Source organism: Hippichthys cyanospilos, chromosome 15 (genome assembly GCF_059441005.1).
Source record: "Hippichthys cyanospilos isolate Australia breed blue-spotted pipefish chromosome 15, RoL_Hcya_1.0, whole genome shotgun sequence".
Lineage (NCBI taxonomy): Eukaryota > Metazoa > Chordata > Actinopteri > Syngnathiformes > Syngnathidae > Hippichthys > Hippichthys cyanospilos.
The window spans coordinates 13,657,195-13,677,500 of NC_142383.1; the positions used below are offsets into that span (position 1 = coordinate 13,657,195).

A 20,306-nucleotide genomic window follows, 5' to 3' on the forward strand; every position below is an offset into this window, starting at 1 on the left:
CTGGACCTGACGTGCATAAGAAATTCAAACCATTTCAAAGGAAAATGATCACAAGATAACGAAGCTTCCTATTAACTTACCACAAAAAAAAGAAGTGTAGGCATAAATCAAAACTGACATCCACAGGCTGCAGACTTCACATATTTTCCTGCAAGTAAAAATTATTGTAGTATTTACATCAATATAGAGACTTTGTGTTGCTTTAAATTCAACATTTGAGTGAAATATCTTGCATCAAATGTGGACGGGTGCAAAAAGGACAGGCAGCCGATTTGCGCAATCATTTATTTATCATAAACATAGAAATGACACAATAGTGGTTCCGTTAGTAACAACTGATTATCAAAGATAATAAATACTCATCGAGCCGAGGCGTGAAGGCATACTGGTAAAACGGTGTGCTTATCGGACCGAGCTAAAGCACGAGTGGTTGTGTGTGTTTTGTTTCAGTCACCTGGCGCGCTTCCACACTTAGCATCAGCGTCTCATCCATCAGTTTCAAACGAGCTGGGAAACATTTGCACTGGCCAAAAAAATAAAAATAATTCTTTGTGCTTTGTCTTTTTTGGAAACAGCCCAAAAAGTACAAGACACAAAAAGTTACAACCCCTTGGCTCCAATTAAGGTGGAGAGGAAAAAAAGCCTACGCAACCTTGTGACATAAAAAAAAAAAAAGGCAGACAGACCTAGATAAATCATTTCCATTTTTTTTCCCACTATCAACATGAACTGTAACACTAATTTAAAAAATACATATCTTGTGGTTGCATAAGTGTGCACGCCCTCTTACACTCTAACGGGGATGTGGCTGTTTCCATTAAACGGTTGTCAGTACAGGATGTCAGTATTCTAAAATTGGGCATAAAAACATTTAATCAAACGAAATGTTCAGGTCATAGATGTCATTTTAAAGATCACAAAATCCAAATAGGACCGTGCAGACTTAATATCCACTATAACTAGTATCAGATAAACAGAGCATCCGAAATATCCGAAGATAACAAGATTTGTCTAATTTTATGCATAAAATGACTAAATATTGCTCTTTTGTAAATTATTATTCGATTTTTTAAATTCATTCATAAATTTGATCTCGTTTTAATATTAGGGATGTTTGATACCTCTTTTTTCAGACCGATACCAGTACGGGGACTGAACTGATACCAAGTACCGATACTAATGATACCACTAAACAGATTATTTTAAATTAAGATCTACTTATTCCAACATAGATAAAAAAATAAGAAATAGCAATTATCTATCCTTCTATTTTGTAGTTTATTTATTTTTATAAAACGGTGATACCAGTATCAGCTTCAATGGTGAGTTCCAATACCTTGAAATAAGGCAACGTTTCCATCCGATACCGATTTTTGGCATCGGTGCTTCACTAGTCCTGAATGACAATTGTTGACAAAATTGTGTGCATATATCGTTTTTAAGTGACTTGCACTTTGACCTCAAGAGTTTTCTCCATACTTGTAAATTTTAAGAATAATTGTATCAAAAGGGAACGAGTCAAAAACAGAGACAATACTCAGGTCAATTCGACCCAAATTTCTGGGTTGATTTAGTGAACCAAACCGAATTCTGATGTTTTTATATTTGAGCAAAACAATCCAGAAATTGAGGTCATATTCCCCAAATCTATCATCCCTTTTTTTGACCCATCATCGGGTTAATTCTAACCCCCAAATTTTTAATGCGTATACAGCTGTCAATGGCAGCGAATGACTTAACATAGACCATCAAAAATTCATCTGACGCCTGGTATCCCGATAGCTTTGTCAATAGTGTATTTCTCCTTCTGTTTTCCTCATCAAAAGTCCATTATCATGAGATTATTAGAAGTTTAATTAGCTATCAAATTCCTGAAATATTAAGGATTAGCAAAGCATCGCGATCCTACATTCTGATTAATGATTGTGATGACATGTTTAAAAAAAAAAAAAAAAGTGTAACAGAGAGATTGATCTGTCTACAAAACACATAAATCAACATTTGCATTGAAGTGCATTTCTGGAATGATGGCCGAGCGATCTTGTGCATAAAGGATGAGGTTGTTTGGGTGTTTTTGTTTTTTTTTTTGGGTGGGAGGGGGAATAAATCTCGCATGGCAAGTACAGGCGGCGCAGGCCCACCAAAAACAGTCAAGTAAATCTAAAGCATTTTTTCAGAAATGTCTAATCAAACAAACAAACAAAAAAGGCTTTCAGTGTTGGAAGATATCATTTTCAGGTCAACCTGAAACCTCGTAACCTTATAATATCACTTTGTTAGTTAGGAGGCAACAGCAAAGGCATTTTTTTTTTTTTTGCATGAATTCTGAGATGGCTGTTTTTATTATTTTTGTCCAACTACTCTGCTCAGTTCATATCGTCTTCAAATATGGCACAAAACACAATTTCCGAGGAGGAAAAAATATATATCTGCATAAGATGGGCACTTTTTTTTTTTTAAATAATATATTGTAAGGGTTACCAAGGAGTATTAAGGCCATACTGCACGGAAAAATAAAAGGCAAAAAGTTACATGAAGAGACTAGTTGATTCATTATTATAGTACACTATATAAAGTTTGAAAATTGTGAGGCTGAAACTAGAGAAATACCACAAGATTTAAGTACCCATAAGAATGATGTTGAATGAGTTTTCTCATAAAGAGATTATGTAATTCATGTAAAATTATTTTTACATTAAAATTATTAAAAAATTATTAATTAATTATTAATTAATTATTAATTATTAATTAATTATAAATTATTATTAATTAATTATTGATTATTAAAAATTATTAAATTATTTTTATGGTCAAAATTATGACCTTTCCCCAGATATTGAAAAAGTATAAACAGGTACCTGTGATTGAATGTCTGGACTCTCAAAAAAAATACATATGTATTTCGGATTGAATGAATATAAATATGATACACAGTATGACTCAAAATATTTTTCGGTCTTTTTAGTGTGGCCCTAATACTCCTTACATCATTCACTGCCAATGACGACTATACACGTCAAAGATTTAAACTTGCAGCGAACGAGTCAACATAGTCACCGCCCAAATAAAACGTTCGACGTCGAAAGACGTCGATGGCAGCGAACGAGTTAATGTAAAAGAACCCGGCGCCTTTCCCAATTTCTTCGCTTCTCGACTGACGCGATGGATTTAAAGCTCGGCTATCTCAATGTGAGAAATGATGATTGTTGGCAATGAGGGGGATGGGAAGCTGAGTGAAGGTTAAAGAGCCACGTGAAATTGAGGCCAACGGCGGTCTAATGTTCCTCGGTTATTGCGCGCGTCACTTGGCGGAACGTTTGGAAAGTACTTCCTGGTCGGCCGACATGTTGACAGAGCGTTCGCGGCCGGGGCCCGCATCCGCACGCCGGATAATTTGTTCGTCCAGTTCTTCATCCTGAGGATTGCAAGGAAGTTCATTAAGAGGCGAGCGACGTCACTGTAAAAATGAGGCAAGATTGACAAATTCAATTCATATTGCGTTCGCCGTTGAAGGTTGTTTGGAGAAAAACGGGAATAAATTCCCTCATCCTTTCAACCGGTCCCGAATATTTTTCTTTCTTCTCAACATACATCAATATTACAATTTAATGACATTTTTTTTTGAGAAAGTCATGGAATTAATTCATTCACTCCCATTGATGTGTATAGCAGTGCTTTTTTTTTTTTTTTTTTTTTTTGCAAAGCCCTCCACCAAGGAGACAGAAAATATTTAGCGCCCCCACACTCACTATGGTGACTATGAATGTGATAATTATTTCAAGATTTTTTTTTTTTTTTTAAATTGTCAAATGCATAGTAATACTACAAAATGAAATTCTTATTCTGCTCACTTCCCCAGACTACATTCCACAGTCGAGTAAATAATAAAGTAGGCAATAAAAACAAATATATATGTATGATTTATAAAAATTGCATGAAAATACCTAAAATTGTAACCTTTTTAACATTAAAGAAAAAAAAAACATTTAAATCAACTTTCAGCAAATAATACCTTTTTACATCATTTATACAGGTTACAGCTTATTCTGAATCTGAAAAAAGTAGCATCAAAGTGCCTGGGATTTTAAAAAACAATCCTTATTCAAAACGAATAGAAACATTTTTGACCAACTAAACTGATGTTGGAGAAAAAACAAAAACAACACATGTAAAGTGACCTGGATCATTAACACTAATACCTTAAATATTTTAACCTGGAGAAAAGGGTATGAAGCACTGTGCTGATTTTTTTTTTCCTAAATCACATTCATTCATGGATGACCCCAGTAAAAATACTTTGTTTTTTTTCATGTGATTGGAAATTTAAAAAAAAAAAAAAAAAGGAATGAGCATCATTTCTGGCACCTGGCAATTTTTTTCAGTTTTGGACTAAGCTGTAACCTGCTGTAAAGGCAGTAAAAAGTCATTATTGTTGAAACTTGATTTTTCTTTTAATGTAAAAAAAGATACAGTTTCAGGTATAGTTACACCATTTTTACAGAAAATAATATCATATAGTTGCCGCGATGAAAGGCTTACTCTTTCTTAAGGGGGGCTTTGCAAAAAAAATAATCGGTAAACACTGCTCCAACGGAACTTGTGCTTACTTGTGCTTATAACCACTGTATGTGCTACCCAGTACACGTGAAGGTGACAATAGTGAGCCACAGCATCCATAGCGCTTAGAAAAAGATCAGCCGCCCGTACGAGCGGAGGCCCGCACCGTGTCAGCAGTCTCCTCCCCTTCCGTATGCTCTCCATAGTGCCCGTATAGCTCCAGGTCAGACAGTGCGCTCTCCACTGCCTCCTCGTCATAGTCAGTGTGGTAGTCTGACTCCTCTGACGGGGAGGGGGGTGAGCACAGGAGAGAAAAGAGATCACATTGTGGGGGCGGTCGGGGAAGCCGGCGTGAAGGAGGGGACGGATGGAAGGGGGCGTGCAAGCGACGAGCTCGGGAGAGCGCGGAGGAAAGAGAAAAGGGCCGCGATTGGATGACGGCGAGCGCCGTGGCCGCGGGCGCCGCCGAACGTGTCGCTTAGTGCTTTTGCAACATTTTGGGACGACGGTGGAACCGCCAACATGTCGGAACTTGGATATATATCTTACCAATGTTTGATAAGACTTTTTTTCACACTGATGTTTGTACGAGTACTCTGCTGTTGAGTGGTCACCAATACTGATACCATGTACGCAAACCGATTAGTTTGGACGCAAGGTTTTGGTGTTTTGGATTGGAAAATACCGATATAGTCCAAATTAGCAATTTTACTTCAAATTTAATGAAATTAATCGCAATTTTCTAGCCTCATCATTTGTCATTTCTACTGTTACACTGTTCTACTGTTTATACAGTTGTTTAAATTGTTACAAAAGAGCGGGTGATACCAGTAATTGGCTATATATATACTGTATATATATATATATATATATATATATATATATATATATATATATATATTATATTATGTTTCCCTACTCCGAATGGAAGCCAATACTAGTTTTACGATCACGAACTAGAAAATACAAATTAGACAAATAGTGGCATTGCTTTCATTAAATTTGAATGAAAAAAGCAAAATTAAAATAGATAGGTCTTTCCTTAAAATGATTTGCCAGGGGAAGGATCATTTTGAGTATCAGCAGTACTACTGGTATCAGTACATTGTATCAGTGACTACTCGAGAGTTAAGAACTCACACCGGTATCAGCCTGGAAAAAAAGTGGTCAAAGATCCCTAGTTTTTGTTTTAACCGAGGTAAAGCTATTTTTAACAGAAAAATACAATCATGTCTATAATAACGTGACACAAGCGCTGAGTGTGTGATCTCAGTTTCAGTTGAGAGCAAGTAACAAAATGTGTTTTTAAATGCATTAATTACACATGAAAAGTAATGACGTTCACAAATTAATTATAAACAAAGTATTTTTCTATTACTGATAATAGATTAAATGACCTAGAAACAGATTATTACCATTATCATAATTTCCCACACGCAAAAAAAAAGGATATCTACACAAATTGGAATTGATCCACTTGTTAGTATGGATTGTTTTGGACCTTGGCGGTTCCACTGTAAAATGTTTCTGGTTGCTAAAAGCAAAAAGTGAATGAATCAAGAATGCCACACAGAAAAAGGAAAAAACAAGAATATAGAACAGTACCAGAATGCATCCATACAATGTGTGTACTTGGATTTAAGCATGCTCAAATAAATCAAGGATGATGTCAGGTGGGGAAAACAGAGCGTGTGTGTCATGCGGGTTTTATGTGAGAGCGGCTTTACCATCCACCAAGGCGGGTTTAACAGGCTCAATGCGGGACACGATTTCAGCCAAGTCAGTGAAGGAAGCGTTGGGGCATGTCAACACCTGATAGAACAAAAAGAAAAAGGATAAACGATGCGGATTAGATGAAAGATCCAGGTTTAGATTTTTTTTTTTATATTACATATTTTGAGGCGCACAAGAGACATATTTAACTCCGGCTGGTATGTTCAAAAGTGATCAGTGGCGACGGGAACCGTGTCAAGATGTCAAATAGTGCAGTTTTGATTTACATCCATTAAACTGCTTCTTAAAAGTAATCCGAATGATCGAGGGCAATCGAGCGCTAAATGTTAGCGGCTAACTTATGTTAGCGGCTAACTTATGTTAGATGCTGCGCTAAACGACGGTATAAGAGTATTTTTCTGCGCGGTGATTGAATGTGATTTCAAAACGACGTTGTGTTGTTTACATTGGCGGTTGTGACATGCTTCTGGGAAGAACTTCAAAATAAAAGAGGCATTTGTGTCCATACGATATTTGGTGCGGTAGGGGTTATATTTTGAAACGTTGGCCGACATTATCAGCACATTTGGCAGCGTTTACCAAAAAGCTTATCATTCCGCTGTATATTTTATTGCACTGGCTCAACAAGCCCAAAAATAAAAATATAAATACCGTATTTTCCACACTATAAGGCGCACCAGATTATAGGGCGCACTCTCAATTAATGACACATTCTAAAACATTTTCCATATATAAGGCGCACCGGATTATAAGGCCCTCAATTAATGACATATTTGAAAACTTTTTCAATCACAATATGGTAATACTCAAATAACAATAATAACTCAATAACTCTAAACTCTCAATAGCATAATAACTCAATCAATATGACCAAGCTTGTTCAACTGTAAACAGGTAAAGCTTACTTTCTCAGTTCATTCCCCATCTACCAATCCCAATCTCAATATTGATCCATATATAAGGCGCACCTCATTATAAGGCGCACCATCAGCTTTTTACAAAAATGAAGGCTTTTAGGTGCGCCTTATAGTGCGGAAAATACAGTAGATTTGATTCTGTGCAGGGATGAAAAACCATTCGTACAAAATCCTGTCCCATCCCTAATTGTTTAGTAACGGGGTAAAATACAATTTTTGGTCCATATAATTGTCGGTTTGTTTTTATTGTTCAAATATGGGAGTTTGTGATACCTGCAGGGGAATGTGTGAGCATTTTCACTCTTCTAATAAAAAACAACCCCAAACTACTTTTTTTTTTATATAAAGAAAACATAGCAAAAGCACCATATGTCGCATTGTTTTCCCCAAGGGAAATCCAAGAGCCTCATTAGCTACCATGTGTGGGATGGCTATTGTCTGAAAGAAATATGCTGCGGAAAGAAAAAAAAAAGTTTACATGCAGGTTATATCCAAAACATTGTCGAGGATGATTATTTCCAAGAATTCATTTCTGCTTTCACCATTGTTCATTTGCCGCCGTTCTGACGCCGACATAAGCCCCCTTTTTAATTTTTGGAGGCATCAGAACAAGCGGGCGCAACACTTGAGGCTGACTAGACATTTGTGACGAACAAGAGTATTTTCGGCGCCGTCTGATAGCAGGTCAGATAACAATATTGCGATTAGTGATATAACAGAAATGAAAAGCCGCGGCGGGCCCTAAGCCGGAGAGCCGCGAGGCACTTTTGGCGCAAAAACAGAGCGCGGCATAAAAGCTGATTACGGTCGGGTCTCGGAATGATGGAAAAAAGCCAATTATTGATGGAACGCTTCATCAAAATGTCAAGTCTGCTTTGTCGTGCCGGAATTCTGTATTCAAGCGAGGCACTAAAAATCCTGCTGTGTCTAAGGGATTGTGATGTAAGACACGGAAGGAAGGCCAAGTGACCCAGGGGGCGCTCACGTTGTTCTTGCTTTGCGTGTTGTGGAACTCTTCCTGGTGTCGGTCTTTCAGCATTTTGTCCACCACTCCGCTGCGGCTCCACACGTCAAACACGGTCTTGCCATGCTGGTATCCCACCTCCTAGTATCACACAGAATAGACGTGATTTTTTTTTTTTAATCTCATTCACTGCCACTGACGTCCATAGACGTCAAAGTTTTCGTTTAACCAAGATGGTATATTAGACATGATTATTATTTTTTTTTACTCATTCAATGCCATTAATGGCAATAGATTCTCAAAGTTCCCTTTGCTGGAAGAGAATAGTAGACTTTTTTTTTTAACCCATTGCCATTGACGACTATAGACGTCAAAGACATATTTACAGCTTCTTCCAGTCCAGATTTTCAATCCCAGCGGCTCAAAAATGGCTGCAAAATTAATAATTACTTGACTACTATTGTACATAAACTAATTACTTTCGAACTTACCAATCAAATACTTTATATGTTTTTCTTTTTTTTTTTTAAAATGCTTGGCTAAATGTCCAAAAAATGACTGGTAGTATTAACTTAATAAGAATTTAATAATTAATAAATTCACGTAAGTATTAAAGTAATTGATTACTAAATTTTACTTTGTATTAAACTTGCTTTAATGATTACTATTTTGATTAGTGACTTAATGAGTATCTTGAGTACATAATTAAGTACTTTAATAATCTCTCTCTCTCCCCATATCTATATATATATATATATATATATATATACGAATGAAAACAATGAACCACGACATTGCGTTTACGGGAACATACAGCAATCTCATCGAACTTCCCAAACTCCAGCGTCCGATATCTGTCAATAGGGGGCCGGATGTACTCGCAGTAGTCGCTGTTCTTCACCGACTCCAGGTGGCGAACGCAGCACACGTAGGCCAGGCGGGTCTGAATCTCCGCCATGTTCAACACCTAAGCACACGGGCGTGAGAAACTCCTCAAAAACCAAGAAAATAGTCCTCGATAACTCGCAAAGGTCTGATATATTTGGCTTTTGATTTGGAACGAGTCCATTACCTTGACTTTCTCTGCCAGGGGATTGAGGCGTTTCCATAGCAGCCACCAGCCTGACAGCGAGTCGCCGTAATTAGTGAGGTTGGTTTCATCGCGGCTGCCCACGTCAATTGCTATCACCACTTTGGCCCCCATGGAGCGCGCCACATCAGCTGGCAGTGATCAAAAAAAAACAAAACAGAAGACACGATTTGAAATAAGAGTTGATCGCTAAATGTCATGAAAATCACTAAAAATTCAGGTGAAGTGAAAAACCTGGCAAGTTATTGATGTAACCTCCATCCATAAGCAGATGTCCATCTTTGGGGTCACAAAGAGGGGGCAGATACCCCGAGAGGGACATGCTGGCACGAACATACCTCCATAGAGAACCTCAAACAGACAACCACACATTTTTAGGACCCCAGGAAAAAGGATCCCAGGAAAAAGGCTTCGTTTTTGTCATGTGCAATATCATTGCAATAAAGTCATAATTTTCATCATTTTCTTTTAGTTTCAGGCACTTTGGTGCACTTGCTTCTTTTGTTCCGTTTTAGACTAAGCTGTAACCCGTAAAAACGCGATAAAAATAATTAACAGTTGTTGAAAGTTGGTTTATATTGCGTTTTTCTGTTAATGTTAAAAAGGATACATGTGTAGGTATACTTAAACAATTTTCATCAATAATAATCTTATTTATAGTAAGTGCATCGACTGGGGGGGGCAAAAAGTTTTCTCTTTTCTAGGGGGGGCCTGGCAAAATATAGTTGAGACAAACTGCATTAAGTCAAGGGGACCACCAAGTAGAGTTAACAAAAAACAACAAAAAAAAAAAAATCACAAGAGCTTCATGAAGCTTTATTTCTCCATCACAAGTTTTTACTTTGGATATTTGATAGCACTTTTTTTTTAGTGAGTGTTACTACTTGTAGTTTTGATACTCATCTACCATGCCTTGCTCCCCCCTAAAAAAAAAAAAAAACGTTGTAAAAAGATGTCTAATCCAAATTAATTTCAATTTTTCTCTTTTGTACTTTAACAAAACCGCTCCAAGAAAGCGACCCATACTACCGGAACATTTATTGCCATCACACTTTGTTAGGTATCGACCAGATACCGATACTTGTTATCGTAACTCGATTTTCCCTGGTTGCTACATCGAAAGCATATTATCATCACAGAATCAGGTTCCGCTTGCTACCCCATTAACGGCAACCGCTACGGTTTCCCGATTGGCCAAAATGGGTTTAGAGTGAAAAGTTGCGTCACCTCCGGCTTCGGCTTTATTCATGAATTTTCATGAGGGCAGAGATGTTTGGAACAAAATGTACACCCTGGAAGGACAGTCCACACCTACCATCAGTGTGCACTCTCATTGCAGAGGCACTAATGTCGGCTGTGATATTGAAATACGGTATCCAAAGGTCCTGCAAGCACAAACACAAACAGGTAACAAATTCAAATCATACACTTACTTATCATCCTGTCGCTCGTCTATCCTGCTTTCAGCGATTTGTTTGCCAATGGCATTGGAATCACCTCATCTCACCTCAATTTGCTTGCTCTTGAAGACATTGCTGATGCCGGAATTGAAGGCCGCGCCGGAAAACATGGATGTGACCGGGTATGTTAAATCTAGAACCTTCTTGAACACTGAAGTCATTTCCTACGGGGAGAGAGGGTGAAAATCAGGTTTGCCTTCTCCTTTACCCGATACAAACATTTAATCAATCTCAGTGATTTGCCAGATTGTTAATGGTGTTTTTTTTCCTCCCGTTTTGATTGCTCCTACCAGATGCACACAACAGGTTACTGCTGGGGTTCTTAGTATACCGTATTTTCCGCACTATAAGACGCACCTAAAAGCTTTAATTTTTTTAAAAAGCTGATGGTGAGCCTTATAATCAGGTGCGCCTTATATATGGATCAATATTGAGATCGGGATTGGTAGATGGGGAACGAACCGATAAAGTAAGCTTTACCGGTTTCTTTTGTGTGTTTACAGTTGAACAACATTGGTCAAATTGACTGAGTTATTATGCTGTTGAAAGTTTAGAGTTATTGTTATTATTTTGAGTATTACTATATTGTGATTGAAAACGTTTTCAAATGTCATTAATTGAGGTTGCGCCTTATATATAGAATTTTTTTTTTTAAATGTCATTAATTGAGGGTGCGCCTTATAATCGGTGCGCCTTATAGTGCGGAAAATACGGTAATTAATGTCTGTGATCAAGGTATTTCAAGAGAACTATCTGTTCAAATTTTTTCGTCCATCATCCCAGGCTGAGGAAAATATATTCCTGGTAAATTAGAGATCATGTTTGCACAAATCAGCACCTAGGACAGAGCCATAGAGGGCTGAGATCTGAACTGAGCTCAACTGAGCTGAAAACGCAAACAGCATATGACAAAAAACAAAGTTGTTTTATGATGTTAAAAAGTCACATCACGTACCAAATTCAACCTTCATACTGTGTTTCATTTGAGATTAAATGGTTTTCTGTTATTCACCTTCACAAACACAAACCTTCACTGCATAGCCTTTTTTAGCAGGTTACGAAAAAATATGAAGCAATTTCTGGAGAAAATACATGTGAATGATGAAAACTAGAGGAAAAATAAAGGAAGCATGTGGAATATAATAGAATGTGAAATATCATTCCATATAATTCAGCCAATGTGGAATCATACAATGTTATGAAAAGGTTGGGAAGAGCGGTTAAAGTTAAATTTGGGCTTGGTTAAAAAAACGTGGAAGTTAGAAGAGAAAAATAAAATCTTTATTTGGCTTTCATTATGAAAAAAAATAGAGTGGTAAAGATTAAACAGTTTGAATTTTGGATGAACATGGTGAAATTATAGGTAATAGCAATAAACATACATACATACATACATATGTTTACTTTTGATTACTTTTGATGAATTACTTCATCAATTTCTTGAGATACTACAGTAAATATTACCTAGTTTAGTACTTATTTACTTAATCATTTATTTTAATACTAAATTTCCTAAAATAATCATTACTTTAGCACCCAGTTAACTAAAGTAATTGATTACTTCTATATTTATTTATCTAGCGTAATCAATTACAGATTTTTTTAATGAAAAGTATACATGCATGTATAGATAAATTACATTTTTTTTTGCTTTTATTAAAAAAAATGGGGGTGGATGGGGGTAAATTGTAGACGGAACGACGAACACTTTAAAATTAGAACTGGTCAAAAACTAAAAATTTGAGGGAATATTGATCACAAGCTAAAGTGATTTGTTAAATTTCCTTTTGGAAATGAATGGGGATTTTCTAAGTGAAAAATAATGAACGATGGGAAAATGGTGAAAGCTAAAAATGAATAATAGCCGAGAATTGTGATATTTTGGAACATGCATAAGTTAGACATCAGTCAAAAACATACGTGTGAATGCGCTCATTTTCGAAGAAGAGGAGGAGCCCGCATATTAATGTGCACATCCAAGCCACATAAACAATTTGTTTATTGCATTCGCCTTCATGGGAGATGACATCAAGGGAGAAATCCCCAAGCTCTGCAAGTCAACCCCGCATGACGCAAATTCCTGAGGACGACGTGACGATCATCAAAGTTTCACCATAAGCTAATTCATTCCAGCATCTTCTCTTAATGAGGATGGAAATGGGCCTTTAAATGGGCTTTTGATGAAATCTGGAATATGATTTACGACGCTCTCCGGCGGCGTGATTAAAATATGGCCCCGCCCTGGCTTTAATAGATAGCGGGGGTCCTAACTAAAGTGCAAATATGCATGACTAGCCTACTTGCGGCGCATTCCTGCTCTAATTCAGGTTACCTTGCTGAATTCTCTTGCAAAACAGGAAGACCGAGAAACTCATACCATTGCCCATTCTCGTGCCCTCATTCGCATTCGGCTGTGGCTGCGGTCCTCTGCGTAGAGCGCCCCCAGCAGGGAGCCGATGGAAGTGCCGCCGACCAGGTCGACCGGGATGCCGGCTTCGCAGAGGGCTCGTACGATCCCGACTTGGGAACAACCTCTGCAAAACAGAAAGGGCTGATGAGGGTTAATTTTAATCATTCAAATTCACATCAGCAGTTGTAATGAAAAGAAAAACAACATCTAAAAAGTACTACTGTAGAAGTAGTGTATGTGGAGTTATGCGGGTATAAGTAATACGGGGGTTGAAAATTTAAAAAAAGTAACCACAAAATGCATAGTCAAACATAAATTAAGCATGAACATGTTAAATATGACGCCCATTCAACTACTAGTAACACAAACACATAAGAATTCATGTTATATATACAGTATATATATGTATACATACATATATCAACATATAAATAATATAGAAATGTATACATATATAAACATAATATATAATTATATAAACATAATATATATATATATATATAAAAATTATAAAATATATTGAAATATATATAAAATCTAATTATATATATATATATATATATATATATATATATATATATAAATTATAAAATATATATAAATATATATATATATATATAAAATCTAAATAAATAAGTCTAATATATATATATATATATATATATATAAAATAATTTATATATATATATATATATAAAATCTAAATAAATAAATATATATAAAATCTAAATAAATAAAAATAAATAAATAATATTATATATATATATATATATATATATATATATATATATATATATATATATATATATATATATATTTTTTTTTTTTTTTTTTTTTTTTCATGCATATGGCTTGTGAGACACCATACTTAAGAGCGATTTGCAGGCCGACGCAACTTTTGTGCATTATTCTCAAGAAAATCCTGATCATATCCCAAAACGTCAAAGTCCAGAGTCTGACAGAGAGCAGGGTTAGTTTTACCTGGCCCCGCCTCCACCCAGGACGAGGGCGATGGCGTTTCCAGTGAGTACTCGGGCCAATCGGGAGAAATCTGAGTGCCGGTCTGCCGGCTTCTCAAACACACGCTGATATAACTCCAACTACAAATAAAAAACAAACAAACAAAAAACAGGAAAGGAAAAATAAAAAGCTTGGAAAAAAAAAAAAAGTACGGATGCACTACTTGATTTTGTGCAGTCACTCCTACCAGCTTGGGGAGGCTCCTCTTGGAGAAGACACGTCGCGGACATGATAGATGGAGGTGTCTGGAAATCCAACTCCGCATGTTAAGCCAGTCCACTGTGCCCTTGGGAGGGGGGCCGTCTTCTTTGTGCAGCAGCACCAGCTGCTTCTGGGCGCGCACGGCACTTCCCTCCAGCATGCGCTCCAGCTAGAAGGATGCCATCAACATTTTACAGGCGCCGCAGCGCTCGCATGTGCAGAATAACGACAAGTCAAGATTCAAAGTGACGGAAATACAGTAATTGCACAGGTGTTAGCGCAAACAATGTGTATATGTGTGCGCGTTCCTGAAAGATCAAATCTTCAAGCTGTGACTCATTCGGTGCCCCGGCAAATATTGATCCGTCTTTCCCTTTCTCCCACCGTCTCTTGTTAAACGTGGACACATTCCTTTATTTCTGTTTGCCCGTTTCCCCCCCTGAGAAGGCAATTACTTCTCCATCTGCTGGATGCTCACTTCCTGCCTCTACCCTTTCATAATATCCAGCCGCTGCCGCCTTAGATGCCTTGGGGTCAAAAACGGAGCTGCTACAGAGAACGTGGCGGGACCGGGGCTAATCGTTTTGGAATAAATACGATTCAAGAAGATTCATCGGCGGTCACACACACACACATTATTTATTTATATATATATATATATATATATATATATATATATATATATATATATATATATATACATACACACACACATATACACACACACATATACCTATATATATATATATATATATATATACCTATATATATATATATATATATATATATATATATATATATATATATATATACATATATATATATATATATACACATATATATATATACACACACACACACACACACACACACACACAGTGTATTTTCCGCACTATAAGGCGCACCGGATTATAAAGCGCACCCTCAATTAATGACATATTTCAAAACCTGTTCCATATATAAGGCGCACCCTCAATTAATGACATATTTTAAAACGTTTTCAATCACAGTATAGTAAAACTCAATGTAATAACAATAATAACTCAAATAATAACTCTAAACTCACAATAGCATAATTACTCAATGTCAATATGAGCAACCTTGTTCAACTGTAAACACATAAAAGAAAGCTTACTTTATCAGTTCATTCGCCATCTACAAATCCCAATCTCAATATTGATCCATATATAAGGCGCACCTGATTATAAGGCGCACCGTCAGCTTTTTCAAAAAATTAAGGCTTTTATGTGCGCCCTTTAGTGCGGAAAATGCGTTATATATAAAACTCGCGATCAAAATACGTTTTTTTTCTCAGCCAAACTGAACAGCCCTTAACAAGTCACCTCTCCGACAGCAGGGTCTTGTTCACCCAAGCCCACGATGATGATGCAATCGGCCTGACGAATGCAGCGCTGCGTCCAGGGCGTCAGCGTGTAGTCTGTTTGGTAGAGAACGATGCGATGGATGTCTTCCTGTTGGCCCAACCAGCTGGACAGGCGATATTCATGAACACTGATGGCAAAGAAGCAGGATTGAGAAGAAGATCATCGGATGGATGTTTGACTATATTTTATATCATCTAAACCATTGGTATTCAACATTTTTAAATTTTGTGATGTGGTCTCTGATTTTTTTTTTCCCCAGTACTTATTATCCCAGATTCCTTTGGTACTTGATTACCTTATGTTATTGATTACTTTAGTCCTTGATTAAAGTAAACAATTACTTTAGTAATGTATTTTCTAGTGTAATTTATTATTTTAGCATTTAAATTCATTGGGTACCATTTTCCACTATTTTTAAACCATTCTTCAGCAAAACATTTGAACAATATTGTTAAAAAAATATGAATACATAAATAAATAAATGGCATTCAATGTCTGGACTTAAAAATGTCTGCGATTGAGTGAGTTAAAAGTGCAATTGACTTTTGGATGCACGAAAATGACTTCAAACGAGCATGTTCAGCCACCCATGTGTGATTTAACTTTGAAACTACATTTGTAGTTACATTTGCATGTTTTATCCAGCAACTCGAGAAGACAGCGTTTAAAATAAAAGCATACAATATGTCATGAAGAAGTCACTATAACACAATTCAGCAATAGGTTAATTCATGTTCCAATCAATTTGCTCTTAATCCGAAAACGGTATTGTTCCCGTCACCCATTAAAAATCATGAAGTTAGATTTGCTGATATGAAAAACTGTCATACAAAAAATAAAAACAAAAAATACCTGTCGAGTGCTGCAGCTCCAAGGCGTTGTTTAATGATATCGCTGGTCAATAGAAGAGTCGGGCCTGAATGCGAAAGAGGTAAATGGGGTGTCACGTTTCACACTGTCAAACATCTGCTTGATTTATTACAAAGACGCCGGTTCTATTGATACGTCCTTTCTTGCCGTCTTGTGAGAAACTTTGAGAAGAACAATGTCACCAAGCCTCACAATCAATCTAACAATCAGGTCTTTTGAATGACACCTACTTAAGTTCAAAAAATAAACAAGGATATTGAACATTCCTGCACGACCTCGGCAAAGTCATTCGAGACTTATTTGTACCTATTGCGAGGAGCGCATGCTGCAGCTCCAGGGTAAAGGCGGTGAGCGGCACCTCCTCCGAGACGGGCAGGACGGTCACAGTGGAGAGGTTGGAGGCTTGGTTGCCCGCGTCCCATTTACTGCCAGGGGTGTGCAGTGCCAAACTGCGACCTGTGCGTACACAGTCGGTATCACATCTTACTGAACATTTATTGTTTTCGGGAGGTCGTAAATAAACGGTATCTAAATTGCACACACCTGTTAGAGGAAGATTAACCTGCTGGAGGATCTTCTGTCCAAGCAAGTGGATGAGCCTGGTGACAACCTGCAATGGGAAAATTTCCAGGTTTGTTTTCTCAAACGTTTTTAGTTGAAATTATACAGGAAGTATCATTAATCAGATCATTTTCTCATGACAGTACTAATTCAAAAATGACTATTTTTGAGCAAAATGGGACATTGAGAACTTGCATACAGCAGACAATTAGAGAAGTAGATATCAAAATTCAAGACTTTTTAAATTATTATTTCCATATTCATAAATTCAATACTATTAAGACTTTTCAAGACCCTGCGGGAACCATGAATGTTCATTCCGTTGTTGCCACAGGACGAAAAGATTGTAAGGCTTAACCATCACATAAAAAAAAAAAAAAAAACATCTTCTAATAAGTAATCCAGCAATTTGGGGATTGCTGCTAATTTAAAAGCAGTTCTGGCTATGCAAATGCTAGTTTTGTTGTTTTAATGGCCCTTTTAAGACAGCTTTAGCATTAAAAAGAAAAAAAAAAATCAGTCCATCGGAAAACGGTTGATAGTTACCCAAGACAGAAAAGACTTTGCAGCAAAAAAGAGATACTGGTCAGGGTCTGGAGGGTAAGGGTGTGGAGATTTGTTTTCCCCCCATCAAAGGCTCAATTATCATTCTATATGGAAAAAAAAAACGTAATTCCCCAGATATGACGCTTTTTCCCTAAAAAACGAAGGCTAAATGTGAGTTCGATAAACGGTAACTTACAGATTAGACTTTTTTTTCCAACATCATTCGAGGATTATTGATCTGTCAGCCAGTTTTGACGCACAGATGTGCATTTTTTTTTTTTTTTTTAATTATCAGCCATATTCTTAGTTTCAATAATTACCGTAACGGGACGAGTTAAAGGTCAGACTTCAGCAGCCAGTGCCTGTTGCAGCTAATAGCAGCTGGTGTTAGCATGAAGAAGCGAGCGGACAATAAAAGAAGAGAGCAGACTGAACCTACGTCTGAGTCCATCCTTGTTCACGCACAGAAATATTCCCTAAATTGAGATGTTATGTGCTTTGTGCATTGATTAGAGAACACTGAAAGGTTTCCCATTTGAGAAGATTTTTGATTGCGGTCTTTTGGCATATACACACAATCATGATTTGATAGGCGAGGTACACTCATATCTGGATGATTGTACATCACTTGAAGGACAATTAAATTTGACCTTCAGGCGACCTTGTATTATTTTAGTTCAAACTACCTGCGGGAACTTCCTCTTGATGGAGCTGAGCGCACCCTCGGGCAGTTTGGCGAGCTCAGAGTCCCGTACGGCGTGCACAGTGGTGGCTCTGTTTTGATGGGTCAGTGCCTCCACCTGTATAGAAAAGACTATAAATCCTATGCAAAAGAAGAAAACCTTTTTATAAGTAGCTCCTATATTGTCAGGAGTAATTTTATCCGCTATTTGAAAAGTAACAGAGCGGTGTGAAACATAACTCCTACTATAAGGCAGTTTCTTGCCTCCTGGTAACCGTAACCATAGTATCCCGCAACACAGGTATTATTAGAATCAGCATGTCAGAAAGGAAAAAAAAATATGCATATGACCTTGATAATGAGTTTTGACAGATTTCTGGACATGAACCAATTATACACAAACAGTTTGAAATGCACACCCACATGCCAAGTTGCCAAACTAATGCAAGTACGGCTGAAACATATCATTTATTACTTAGACAAACAGATGTTTGTATTTTACTTGGCAAACTTTTCTCATTTGTTCATGTTGTGATGGCGGTTGAAGACGTTTCTTTATTTCTTTACTAGGAATGGAGGAATTGTAATAAAATTCAAGATATACAAGAAGAAATGTATCTATCATGATAGTGGTTCTCAAATGGGGGAACATGATGTTATCTTTGGGGGTATGTGAGTTTTAACAAGGTTCCTGCAATTATCAGCAAATAATTTTTTCAGTGCTCCCTCACTATAACACGGTTCACCTTTCGTGGCCTTGGTATTACACACAAATTTTCCGAGATTTGCACTTTCAGAATGTATATGGACAGAAAATGTGAGGAAATGTAAATGCCTGCCTGATAAAAATTGAGGATAAGGTGAGAGGTTTTATGACCTTTTAAAAAAAAAAAAATACTGTGCATGTAAAATAAAAATATATACAACAAAATAAAAATTGAAAAAAAAATGAAAAAATGAAAAACAAAAACGAATATTTATAAAAGAAAAAGTGAAAATGCCCCTTGCCCCAAAAAAAAAAATTAAAAAAGAAAAAAACAATCTATACATACTCTATGGATTTCACTTATTGTGGGTATTTGCGGTTATTTTATGGAATTTAACCCGAGCAATAAGGTAACACTGTAATTCTTTTCAATTAAGAGCAAATTAATTGGAACATGAAGAACCGTATTCCTAAATTGTATTATAGTGACTCCTTTGTAAAACATTGAATGACTATATATGTCTTTATGACATATGACTTTATATGTATAAATAAGTATTTACTGGATGCACAGTCATTAGTGATGCAATTTTCCAGAAGCAAAAAACAAAACAAGCTGCTCAATATAATACGCCTAGAGATGCCACTATAAATGCATTTCAGCGTAACTATTTAAGACTTTTTCTCGACGCAACTTTTCTCTACCTACCACTCCAATCAGGTCACCGCGGCCATATTCTCCTATCAGTTCCTTCTTGCCGTCCTCCTTCATGATTACAGAGCGCAGTCGTCCACTGAGCACGATGAAAGTGCTGTCGGATTTCTCTCCCTGCCTGGGTAATATGCTTCCATTAACGCCAATTGCACATAACAAGCCTGAGAGTCAAGATCAGTGTTTATAGCTTTTTTTTTTTTTGGGGGGGGGGGGGGGGCGGCGTCAAGAAGGAATTCGGCGGAACTTTGCTGAAAGTACCTGTAGACGGCCCTGCCGGCTTCCACGGCCATCCAATCGAGCGCAAAGTCGATCTGTCTGACGAAAGACGACATCCTCCTCACCACCGTGTGAGCGACGTTCAGCACCACTTTCGGCTCCACTCGCATTATCCTGAGGAAAATAAAAAAGGATATAAATAGATGCGGATATACGTATGCAAAATTTTAATCCAGCAAGGACTGACTCATAGAAATGGGATTTGGAAATGG

The 20,306-nt window shown here is 37.0% G+C and overlaps 1 protein-coding gene across 2 annotated transcripts in view; it reads right to left on the reverse strand.

Annotated features, from left to right (window-relative positions):
* Positions 1–271: 271 nt before the first annotated feature.
* The window catches only part of pnpla7a (patatin-like phospholipase domain containing 7a), a 30,119-nt gene continuing 10,084 nt past the window's right edge, over positions 272–20,306 (reverse strand). Inside the window, exons 17-36 of one of the 2 annotated variants that reach the window (XM_088435506.1) lie at positions 20,282–20,306; positions 20,077–20,208; positions 19,813–19,936; positions 18,402–18,515; positions 17,152–17,218; positions 16,915–17,064; positions 16,591–16,654; positions 15,697–15,865; positions 14,340–14,522; positions 14,114–14,232; positions 13,100–13,256; positions 10,770–10,886; positions 10,578–10,647; positions 9,497–9,613; positions 9,245–9,393; positions 8,987–9,139; positions 8,194–8,313; positions 6,285–6,369; positions 4,724–4,839; positions 272–3,415 (exon numbers count right to left, since the gene is read on the reverse strand). The exon at positions 20,282–20,306 is cut by the window's right edge and continues 181 nt beyond it. In XM_088435506.1, the coding sequence (XP_088291632.1) occupies positions 3,302–3,415; positions 4,724–4,839; positions 6,285–6,369; positions 8,194–8,313; positions 8,987–9,139; positions 9,245–9,393; positions 9,497–9,613; positions 10,578–10,647; positions 10,770–10,886; positions 13,100–13,256; positions 14,114–14,232; positions 14,340–14,522; positions 15,697–15,865; positions 16,591–16,654; positions 16,915–17,064; positions 17,152–17,218; positions 18,402–18,515; positions 19,813–19,936; positions 20,077–20,208; positions 20,282–20,306 (2,345 nt within the window). In that variant the 3' untranslated portion in view covers positions 272–3,301. The remainder of the gene's footprint in view (positions 3,416–4,723; positions 4,840–6,284; positions 6,370–8,193; positions 8,314–8,986; positions 9,140–9,244; positions 9,394–9,496; positions 9,614–10,577; positions 10,648–10,769; positions 10,887–13,099; positions 13,257–14,113; positions 14,233–14,339; positions 14,523–15,696; positions 15,866–16,590; positions 16,655–16,914; positions 17,065–17,151; positions 17,219–18,401; positions 18,516–19,812; positions 19,937–20,076; positions 20,209–20,281) is intronic. The other variant, XM_088435507.1, reaches the window with a different exon arrangement.